General features: G+C 40.0%; 1 protein-coding gene across 2 annotated transcripts in view; it reads right to left on the reverse strand.

The window, feature by feature from the left end:
• The window catches only part of LOC129749842 (leucine-rich repeat-containing G-protein coupled receptor 5A-like), a 652,667-nt gene that overhangs the window by 19,697 nt on the left and 620,845 nt on the right, over nt 1–12,125 (reverse strand). For both annotated transcript variants that reach the window (XM_055744934.1, XM_055744935.1), the window contains exons 9-15: nt 7,805–7,942; nt 7,597–7,737; nt 7,460–7,525; nt 7,225–7,368; nt 6,828–6,899; nt 6,408–6,706; nt 92–1,777 (exon numbers count right to left, since the gene is read on the reverse strand). In XM_055744934.1, coding sequence (XP_055600909.1) covers nt 92–1,777; nt 6,408–6,706; nt 6,828–6,899; nt 7,225–7,368; nt 7,460–7,525; nt 7,597–7,737; nt 7,805–7,942 — 2,546 coding nt within the window. The remainder of the gene's footprint in view (nt 1–91; nt 1,778–6,407; nt 6,707–6,827; nt 6,900–7,224; nt 7,369–7,459; nt 7,526–7,596; nt 7,738–7,804; nt 7,943–12,125) is intronic.

Raw genomic sequence — 12,125 nt, forward strand, 5'->3', positions numbered from 1 at the left:
TAAGGTTCGTTTTCATGATGACAGGCTCAGATTGGGATTCATTTGTTTGCAACATACGATAACATTAAAATAAAAACCATCAAATACTCACTGTGTTGATGCACATGTGGAACGCCGTCGATCTTGACGCCCGGCAGCACGACCGAGTTGCTCGCACTGGATCGCGATATTCGCCAGGTGCCAGTGCTCTGGGTAGCCGTTGAACCAGAACTGTCATTGCGAGAACTTGAGAGATTTGAATCCTGAGACGTTTTCCGGGTGATCAACCAGGAAGTGTGCCGCCGTCGTGGATCCAAAAGGCGCAGCGGGATACCACAATGATGTTGAGCATGTCGCCACGAATCCGACCTGGACGAGCTGAAATTTTCACTCGACGATACGGATCCGGTTCGTTTGTGCTGCTTCTGCTGGATTTCAGCAATCTGGTAAGCGTACTGGTCTCCTCCTCGGCCATTTCGATGACCTTCGCCCCGCTGGCCAAGATTGCATAACAATCGGCGCCAAGTTTTGGAAAATGTGCTCTGTTGTGCGAATCGCCGTCGGAGATTTTCCTGTTCCATCAGTTTGGCTGTGCAATTGCACGTTTGTCCGGGCAGTAGCGGTGGAAGTTCTCTGGACGATCGCTCCATCAGAGAATTGGTGTTGGCCGGCGTTTGCCGGTTGCTGAAGTTCGAGCTATGGCGACATCGGCCAATGCCCCGAGTTACTCGAGATTCCTCGATTGCTTTACAGATGAGGACGCAGTCTTTCTTGAACTGTTTGGTTAGGATGGCGTAAAGAAAGGGATTACAGCAGGAATTCAGGGGAAGGACGAACACGGTAAATACTTTGGCTTGTTCTAGAGATATGAGATGGAGACCAAAAATGGCAGTTAGTGAGAAAAATGCGATGGGTGACCAGCAGATAAAATCGGTAAAGACTAGAAGGGCCATCCGTTTCGCTATTCGCGAGTCGTTCGAGTTCCACGCTTGGGAACCTCTTATGGCACAGTACATCTTGAGGTAGCATCCCATTAGGATCAGAAAAGCAACTCCATTGATGAACATTAGGAAAACGACGTAGAACAGGCTGCCCGATCCGTTGTTGATCTCGAACGGCAGACACACGGCGAAGACTCGATAATCGGAAACTCCGAACAATGGCAAGATAGCCATTGTGATAGCAAATGTCCATCCGATGGTCATGATGTAACCTGCATGCCTAAGTGATAATCTTTTGTTCAAATGCATTGCGTGGGTTATAGCGTAATTCCGCTCCAGGGTGATCACTGCTAGAGTATACACCGACAGTTCCGATGACAGCACCGCCAGAAACCCAGACAATTTGCAACCTGCGCTCATTTGCCAAGGTATCGCATACATCCTGAATTCACCAAGGGTCGAAGCGTCTACGACTGCTAGAAACCCCAAATAGATGCCCATAAAAAAGTCGGCAGCAGCAAGGTTGCATACCAAAAATCTAGGAACATCCATCTTCGACCGAGAAAAGATCAGCACGAAAACGACTGTTCCATTACCGAGCATCGCCAGTAGAAATACAACCCAAACGCCACAACGAAGTGTCCACCAGTCAAACAGATCCTGGCACGGCATGAATGGACCGGGTTCCGGCAGACATTGAATTCCTCCCGGGGATGTTGTTGGCACCGGATGAGTAACTCCTCCCTCCTCTTCGAAGTATTCCTCCGGATAGGTGGGCATTCCTCCAGGATAATACTCCGGACCGTACACATGCAGCAGATCGTTGATCTGAGTTCCGAACTTCTTGCTGAGATTTTCTGGAATGGTTAAAAAGAATGAAACAGTCAATATATTTAACAAAATGATTTAAACTGGATATGAAGTTGTAGCAACGGTTTCCGATTTTAGTGGAGGTAATGCGAGTATCTGCCAGATAATATCTGGTCATCAGCCGCAGCAATGAATAAATTCAATCGGATTCAATTCGAACTAAAAAAAAGCAAACGAGCATCGAAAAATCATACACAATCATAAGCCTACCCTACCCTACAAGTAAAAAATAGAGTATTCATAAACTTTAAGCAGATAACAACTATAAAACCGTTGAAATAAATAAGCATCTGCCAATCGTCCGTTGGTCACTGATAAAACTGACATTCATAAAAGCTAAATACGTAGGGGAAAGTGTTCCTAAATGCGCCTACAGCCGTTTGATGATATGACTGACAAGACAACATATCTTGATGTAATATTTTGACTTTTCAAAATTTAACGTGAAGAAGGTCAAAACTAAAACTAGTGTTTTTTGTATCTTATTCAAATAAACTTAAAAAGTTAAACAAATTCTTCAAGAGGTTCGAAACGAACTAAGGGCTAATCCACTTCCAATGAATGTTTGCGCTACTCCAATTTTCAATCCAGCAAATGGTTCTTACAGAGCCTCGGCAGCTTTATCTTCTGCCCAATCAAGCGACGCGTGGCGAACTCAGCAGTGAAGGTTAACATCAGAGCTGCTTGGATTTCAAAGCTAATCAATTAACACCGTTTGCGACTCCATTTCAAACGGTCAGTGATCGCACCGAATCCGTGATGACCGAATTTGCATTGAAGCTACGAAGAGGATGCTTATGGATTTTTGCCAGTGAACGCTTTCACAGAACAAAAACTTGCTGTGATCGAATCGAAAATAGCTTCCGGGTAATCACAGATGTGTTCCCTCGTAAACGTTAACGGCAGAGTTCTTGACCTCATTTTTATAAACAGGCTCGACCAAGCTGAACTCGTGCACCTACCAAAAGCAATTTCAAACACTGACCGTCATCATTATCCATCAATTTTATCCCTTGGGTAGCATGAGTAGCCCTCTCAGACAAAATTTAGACTTCGCGCACTGCAACATCGAAAGGGTTGCTGAATTATTAGATGAGACAAACTGGCAATCAGCTTTTGAAGATCTGAATGTCGATGATGCTGTATCTGCTTCCTACGGTCAGCTTTGGAGCCTACTACGCGAGCACACGCCCCATTATAAACTTCCATGGTGCAACTCTGAATTTCGAATAAATCGCAATTTGGTCCCAAAAGTTCGCAAACGCTACTTCCGAAGCAAGACGAATAATAAAGCACACCTATAGAGACTAGAGGACGAATATTTGGTCCTGCGTAATTCCACCTTTGGACGATACATTCAGTTTTTGAATGAAATGGTCCTTCGAGGCGGATGTAGAAGCCGGTACCTTCCCACGGAATACCTTTGTCAAATTGAGTGAGAGTGGATCGGAAGCAAACAGTTTCGAATGGAGCAAAGAGAAACAATGAACGAGAAGAAAAATGGCATCAAAAGCGGCAGAGAGGAAGAACCCGAGTCAAAGGAGTACGGACAAGGTATTTGAGTTGCTGTTCCACAACTGTGGTGTGGCACAACGCAACGTGCAGCGAGTGCAAACCATCCTAAAGAGGGCAAGGCTGAACTAACCGCAGCTCAGCTGCGAGTAAACCAGCGAAGGGTGGACAGATCCAAAGCAGAATTCGTCAGGCTGCAGAGCTAGATCATCGGCCTGTCATCACCAATCGAACGAGAGCGGCAGAACGAAATCTACTTCACCTTTTTGGTCCTTCATGAGGTAGGGTCGATAGCAATCGAGAGTTGGTTAGACAAATGCAGCCACAGTTTGACAGAAGCCAGCAACCGTTGGTCATCATCGAAGAGACGTAAATTCTACCGAGACATGGTTAGAGAGCAATAATCCCGACCAAGCAAGCCGAGAGCCATCAGCATCGTCAAGGTCGACAGTCCAGGTCCAAGAATCAGTGAGCCAATGAGTAGCGGCGTGTTCCCAAACGCAGTGCATTCCGACGGCCGTATGTCTAGAAAGTTTCTAGTAGAAACATCTTTTCTGGCGCAGAGTATGTTCAGTCCATCAAAGCGGACTGAAGAACCGGAGAAAAAGCGAGAATCGAGAAACCCGAAAGCGCGACGCCAAGTAGCGAGAGTTATAAAAGCAGCGGTCGCGTTCCAGCGGGCGAGTTTCATTCCAACCGTCAACAGAGCAATACGTTCCGAGAGAGCCGAGAGTATCTAGTGTCTATGTGGTTTATCTATAGGTGGGGACAACCGAAAACTTTGGTATTAGTTCGTTGTATCCATACAGTTGTTTATGAACGATTGTGACGTAAAGCGACGCCATCACGAAGTCAAGTATTAGGCGTCCAAATGTAGCCATAGAAACTTATAAGGAGGAATGTTTGGGACCCAAATAATGTTGTTTATTAAAAATCTAACATTTTCTTCTTTGTGTATGGTTATGTAGGGTCTATCGAAGGATATTCGAACGGAAGGTTTGTACTTTCCTTATGCTGGAAGATGCACAGAAAAGGCTTGCGAACGGAAAATTGAAACTTTCAGTAACCAAGAGTCTCGGAATCACAGAAGGCGCACTTCAAAAGAGACTGAAGCAGGTAAATCTCTCTTATGTTTACCAGGTAAATCATAGTTTTTTATGTTTTTTCTCTTGTTGCAGGGCTATGGTACTCACCAACTTGGAAGGTTCCGAACTGTTATTATAAGAGAACAGGAGAAAGAACTATCCCGGCATTAGCAAACCCTTGATGACTCCGTCTATGGTTTATCACTGGTAGAATTAAGAAGAGCTGTTTTTCAGTACGCTGCGTTAAACAAAATTCAACATGGATTTACCAAGGATTTGAAGTTAGGAAAGGACTGGATGATTTCCTTCATGCAGAGACACAATTTGAGAATGGATTAATATTTTTTTTGATAACTTGCGAGAAATAGCTTTCAACTATGGATTTCTACCTTATCGAATCAACAACATTGATGAGACCGGTATGTTTACGGTACCCAATAATGTTCCGAAGGTCGTCTCTGAATCCAGAAAAAGGAAGTCGGTAAAAATAAAGTTATTCCAGTTTTGATCGTCAAACAAGTCGTTCTCTCCTTTCCACTCCGAAAGTGCTCCCTGTCTAACAGAATTTGGCTGGTCAAAATGAGCCACTGTTTTTAATTTTTAAAAGAAAACGACGTAAACCAGAGCTATTGGAAGGAGCACCAGCAGAAACAAAAATGTTCATTTCTGAGATTGGGTTCATACATTCTGATCTTTTTCTTCAATATCTTCATGACTTCCAGAAGAAGGAGAAGTAGGCTGTGCCAGAGAAGAGCAGACACAAATTTTTGATAGCATAATTTTCAATTTTTATAATAATGGAATATTTTCGATTTTTTTTTTAATTGTGTCCAAAAGGAGTTGAAAAATATACAAACAAGATCACAAAAGGTAAGGTCTTCTATGAAGCTGCGTTGGAGCTTAACAGGATTGGAGCTGTTCCGAATGCATTCTCAGGAGCACGTGAATGGTCAGGCTAAGGAAGAAAAACCTACGCAACAATCGGATAAGTACCGTTAATATTTCTCTGTAATTTAAAATGGAAGCTGGATGGTCAGTGTTAATGCCACCAGCATCAATCAAATGAATGCGTTTGTGTTGGAAGAAAAAGGTTTTCCAATAATCGAATTGATTTTTGGAGTTTAAAAAATACAGCCTAGATTTTAACGTCAAAATATGTTCTAATTCTGTTGATGAAGCTATCTTCCATTTTTCTTTTCAGCGTATTATCTGTTACAACCAACTATGTGATAAAAACCTGCGAGAGATACAGGATAGATGCATCCGTAAAACCATCCTACGGGATTACTTCATCTCAGGTTACAAGACGTGCTACTATAAATTCTCTAATGTTCGAATCACCAAACTCTTTCAAAAACAAGATCTACGAATATCTCTTTAGATTCTTCCAACGCTCACAACCAGGAAACAGAGCTAAGTGAGAAACTAAAGCCTCTTCTGCTTTCCCTTCAGATCGTCTTGCAGTCTTTAGAGACAGTATTAGCAGCAAGTTGCTCAACATCGGCAGCGACTATACCATCCGAACAGACAGAATCTGTTTTATTTTCAGAAATCAGACCTCTACCGAAATGAAAAGAACCACAGCAACGACGGAAAAGAGGCCAACGATCTCAGCCCAGGGAGATTTGACGTCACAATAGAAAACGGATTTGAGGATCGAAGGGATTAAGTTTTATCCGTCATTTTCCCCTACCTAGTTTAAGAAAAACGTTGATGACCTTTATATCTAAGCATTTTTCTCAATTTCAAAACCGCTTCTTTTTTCAACAATAGATTCACACAGTGCTTATTCAGACTAATTTACACAATAAGAGGTACTTCATTATTCCACTATTATAAGCTGCTTAGGATTTAAGATGGTTTTTAAACTTTCGGCTTAGGATAACATACGATTCGGCGTACGATAGGGGGCTTTTGACAATGACCTTCGGAAAACATTTCATAAATCCTCCAAATGCCAGAGAATTGCATTGATTTTTCATTCACATTTTTGAATATCAAATTGAAAATCTATACTTACGAAGCTGCGGCCAGATGTCGTTGTAGCTGTTGTTCCACAGGCTCATATCGAACTCGTTGTCGGTAGGAAATAGAACTTCTTCCTTGATTGGATGCTGCTTTTGGATCCGCGGGGCACTGGCCATCAGCGGCAGGAACGCACAGCAATGATAGGCATAAGCTAGGGCCAGCGTCTGAATCCGCGGAAAAGATTCCGGCGGGGGAAATTCCCGCAAGTTGGGATTGTTGAACGTCTTCAGATGCAGCAACCGGCCGAGACCAACCGAGGGCAGCTGGGGAAAGACATTATTCCCGAGGTTTCTAGTAGGATAGGGCAGAAAAAAGTGGTAAAGTACTCACATAACTCAAGTGAAATGTGATTTTTTCTGTGATAAATGGCTGAACGGTTCTAGCCACCGGATTTGCTTCATTGGATACTTACAGATCTTCCAACCTGAGCAGCGGCCTGAAGGCGTCCGGGTGGATGAAGTATATGTGATTCGATTCCAAATCACTGCTCTCCCGTTCGATTCGGACCAGAGTGGGTTGGGAGAAAAGAAATGGAAAAGCGAAAAGAAATTCAATTTAATCTTTGTGTTCCCGATTCTTGACGCGATGTCCTCGAAGGGCAAAGAAGTTGCATTAACTGCTGAATTCTGATGGCGAGTGCGCTGGAGACACTCGCTTCTTTTGATTTATTTCGCTCTCCCGCACTCGCGTTGCCCATTGCAAATTAAATTGAAACCAGCTGCGGTCAACACAGCTAGAGATGCTGCTTTCTTCTTACAACAAGCAACAAATCTGTTAGATTAAAGTAATCCTATCGACACAATACTCACAGCACTTGCAATCGCGGAAGCCCAATGAAGGCGTCGTGGGGAATCGATTCTATTTCGTTGCCGGAGAGCAGCAAATCGTGCAACTGGCCAAGACTAGCAAATGGGGCTCCATGGAGCGAACTTATACTATTGCCGGCTATATCTCTGTCGCGGGGATGAAAGATTAAGAACAAGAAAAATATGATTACTTCCCGGGGTACGGGTTACGGTCACTTCGTCAGATCTCGTTACTTACAATACTCGCAAATCACGACAGTTTGTCACATTCGGAATGCTCTTGAGTCGGTTTAGTTTTAAATCTCTGAAAAAGTTAGATGTAAAGGCAGATATTCTTGCATAAAGGCTGAGAAGTTTTGATTGAAATATACTCACAGACTTCTTAACCGTGGTGAAGTTTTACACATATGATCAGGTAGTTTGGTTAGGTTCGCTCTGTCAACCCGCAGCACTTCGAGGGCAGAACATCCATCGAGGGGAGGTAGTTCCTGGAGTCCACGAACATCGGATAAAATTCTGCAAAGTTCAACATAGAACAAACATTTTAGTCATAAGCAAAAGATAAATTTTCATCTGGACTTACAACTTTCGAAGTCGGGACATGTTCTGCAGGGCACCTGGCTTGATGCCCACCAGCGGATTCGATTTGAGCTCCAGCGTGACTAGACTTCGGGGAAAATCGTCCTTCGAGATCCATTGGATGCGGTTGCCGGATGCTGACCTAAAGATTGTAGAATTTTCGTATAAACTGGAGATTTTTCTTACCATATTTTTAAATAAGTATTTGGAACAGTATTTGAAATTTTCCCTTAATTTCAAACAACACACCATTTGTAAACACAAATGGTGTGTTGTTTGAAATTAAGGGAAAATAGCATTTATGTTTTGACAGAAATTCATGTCTAAACCTTGTTTCAAAAAAAAAACGTGTGATGTGACGCAATGAAAGTGGATCGTGGATCGGAAATTATAAAACGTACTTAAATTGAAAACCAAAAACTATTACCAAGTTTTTGTCAATTTAGATTAAACTTTTTTATTCTTTTTCTCAAGGGATTTCAAGCATCAATGGCTTATTCATCCCGAGTATTTTATTTAGATGAAACGTTTTCCATAAATTTCGTAGTTAAACAGAGCTGAAATCTTTGATACCGTGAAGAATTTGGAAAACGCCTAAATGTCGCCTGATGTGACGCAACGGAGCAAAGCACGGCTTTATATAGTTTGTCTGGTAAAATTGAAACATCTGAAAATTAATACAAAATTCATTAAAAAAAGTTTTTCCAGATGATGCGACTCAACGCTGGAATGGGTCACACATCACAAAAATCTTCATTTTATGAAACCAAAATTAAATTTGTGCTTAATATTTAATTTTTGAACGAAACTTTTCACCTTCACTTTTTTGAGAATTTCAGACTTGGGTGTTTTTATATATCCTTGATCCCACTGTATGTTTTGAACTCTCGAATCTTCGAAGATTTACACAGCAAACAAAATGTAACGGAGTCCGATGTAAATTTCAATTCCATCCAAACGATGTAAGGAATCTGAACACGTCGCCCTGTGTTATATAACATCATCCGTTGTAATATTACAACACAGTAGGCCGCGGTTGTCGAGAATTTTATTTGTTTTCCTCCGCGCTTCAAAACTAGCAGGAAGGATTTTACGGCTCAGAAGCTTTTGTTTGGTTGGTAAGTTACATTAAAATTCTCAGAATCCCCAAGCAAATCTAATACTGAAAAGTATATATGGTTTTTTTGAGGAATTTACCGGGAATCAAATTAATCCGTTTGATTTTCTTTGGATTAAAACTCTGTATTTGATTCTACAGTTTGGTGCTACGATTAAGCGCCCTTACAGGAGAGAAAAAAACATTCATATTTCAAAACTGCGCTGCGTCATGCAAACAACTATAAAAATTTATTGAAGTTTTGTACTGAACGTCATCAATATTGGCAACCGCTTCTCAAATCAAATGAACAGAGACTGAAAACTTCAATATTTGACGACTTTGGATGCTCATTCGATGGTCTTGAGAAACGGGAAATATGAACATCTTTATTTTACAACAAAATTATCAAATACATGAGAACTTATGACACTGAAGGAGATTTTCTACATTTGCGGTTCGACGAGTACGAAGAAAATATTGAAGTTCTGAAGATTAAACAAATAATTTGTAACACGGATGAGAAACTTATTTTTGTACACGGGATGATAAAATTAGTGGATTCAAATACCTCAGGAGATATGTAAACGTGTAAAGCTTTTGTCACTAGCAGACATAACCCCAATGAAACTGCGATGATAGGTTTTATATTTTTTTTATAAAGACGCCTTCCCTAAACAGTAATTTCAACACTGTAAAATATGTATTCATATCGTTCTGAAATAAATTTAATTGAAAATTATCGTTAGATGTATATACAATATTTATTTCATTTAAAATAACTTTTATTTGAAAAAAAAGACAGGCATAAAAAGAATATACTTTGACATGTTCATAATTGTAGGCTAATGAAAATATGCAACAGCTTGCGGAGGAAATGAATAGTCATGCGTGGACCCAAGATAGCTAATATAAAAGAAAAAGGTATTACAAACTAAAATCATTTGATTGATAAGGGTGATAAGCACTCCAAATAAATTATGAATTTACTTCTACATGTACTTGAAATGTTTTTTTTTACCACTACAAATTGAAAACATTGTACTGGAACTGGAAGTAGATGGTACAATTATTGAAGAAGATGAGCTTTTCGAAGCGTGTGTATCTGAAGGGTTTAAATTTATGCTACTGAGTGATGCTCAAATATGGATGCCTGCAAATGTATTGCTTGATGTAGAAAAAAAAAAATACAACCACTCTGTGGTGATATAGTGTAGGAATGGTTAAAATAGGTAATCAAATACGGGTAAAAATAAGAATTGTCCTATTCTCCAGAATAATTGAATTCTTGTTTCAAAGCGTGCATTGTAGTATATATATATAAGTTTAACGTGCATTAATTATAACTCGATTTAGTGTGTGTACCTACAAAGATGAAATATACTGTAAGTACTCTAATTATCGATTCATAATTGGATAGGTATAAAGTAAATAAAAAAATGGTAATATTCAACCCATAAGTTGATTTGATGGTGTTGGTTCAAGAAGTCGGTTGATCTTGCGAGTGACATGCTTCATGCCCTCATTCTCGAAACTATTCTTGGCGGAGAATGTCGCTTCCCGACAATCTCGTTGGTTTTCCGAAATGGAAGTTCGGACTGCGAAGGAGCAGTCACCACACACTCAAAATGACTCTATTGAGGTAAGTAAAAATTATCAGCAATATTTCAAATGTTCAAAATACCTTCGTTATCATAATCATTTTGAGTACAGGATATTTTGATAAACTATTGGAACCAACTCCAGATTTTATTATTAACCAAATAGTGACGTTCCCAATTTGGTTTGAATGTTTTACTGAAAATATTTTAAAACCATAACCATGTCACTTTTAAAATTGCACTCCCAGTAAAAAAGAAATGGACTTACCAATTTTAAATATGCGTTTAAAAGAATGCAAGGCAAGATCTTTTCTTTTTTCCCCTGGATAAACTGGTTTCGGGATTCTCCAGGAAATAACTAACGGTCTTTCCTTGATGCCACTCCTTGTGATCTGATTTCGAGACTCGTTATTGCATAAATTTTTGAGAATGATTTTCATTTGGAAACATTAAATTTTTCCAGCGCGATTTTTTTCCAAACACTCCCGTCACATGCGAGCACAGCCTACTGTCGGATTCGGTAATATTAAAAATTCCAAAAACAACTAATAACGTCAATCGCTTCGAAAATTCGTCAATAGATTGTTGGTCGTTGCTCCGTTAGTCTTTTCCGTTAATCGATCTTTTTGCACTCACGCGGCTCTAGCTCATTGCACGCTTAAGGTGTAGTAAGAAATGAATACAATTTTCTACTATAATATTTAAGCCATTCATCTGTATCCTAAACCTATCAAGTCAAAAATCATAGTTATGAAATGATGAACAAATATAAGGTTTTGCCTTTCTTACAGAAAGGTATAGTTATCGGTCGATTTGGGAGATCATTAATTATGGGTCTTAGATATACCTTTATGAGTACCTATCGAATTAGCTCGATAAGTTCTGATGATGTCTGTGTATTTGTGTGAATTTTTGTAAACTTTGTTCTCGACGTTTTTGTGAAACTGAGCAGTACAATAAAAATGTTTTTTATTTTGAAAAATTTGATTTTTTTTCTTCTTCAACCTATAAAAGAAAGAAAAAAATACAAAAGATGACACGAATGCCACGAAGATGGTAAAGTGTCACTAATAAAACTTAATAATAAAAATCACTACAAAAAACGTGGCCATTTGGCTTGCCAGCAATGTCAAACTATCACTAATCAAGATGATCGATAATATGACGTCAAATTATACGTGACGTCATAGATACGCGCTTGCTATCTGAAAGTATGGATCTGTCGATGTGTGCAAGGGAAAACATACAGGCTTCATTCCCACTCAGGTTTGATGTCATCATGACAGAAACCGTGTGAGGGGAAGACGACTGTTTCATATTTTCCCGGTCAAAGTTTAATTTTTTTCATTTCTTTGGTTCAGTTTAAAACCGAACCAATCCAAAAATTTCGGAACCGAAGTTCCGATGCATTAAACATATTTATGGTTTTCACCAAGGGGTACGACCCCGAAGTTAATCAAGTCGTTGATGAATACGTCGTGCCCACACTGCATGGCAGCGTTGCCAACCTTCCAGATTTTTCTGGAATCTTCCAGATTTTTATGTGTCATCCAGAAATACAGACCTCATTTTGTCTGGTCCAGACTTTTCATAGATTATCCAGATTTGTCCAGAAATTCCAATAAGCT

Source organism: Uranotaenia lowii, chromosome 2 (genome assembly GCF_029784155.1).
Source record: "Uranotaenia lowii strain MFRU-FL chromosome 2, ASM2978415v1, whole genome shotgun sequence".
Lineage (NCBI taxonomy): Eukaryota > Metazoa > Arthropoda > Insecta > Diptera > Culicidae > Uranotaenia > Uranotaenia lowii.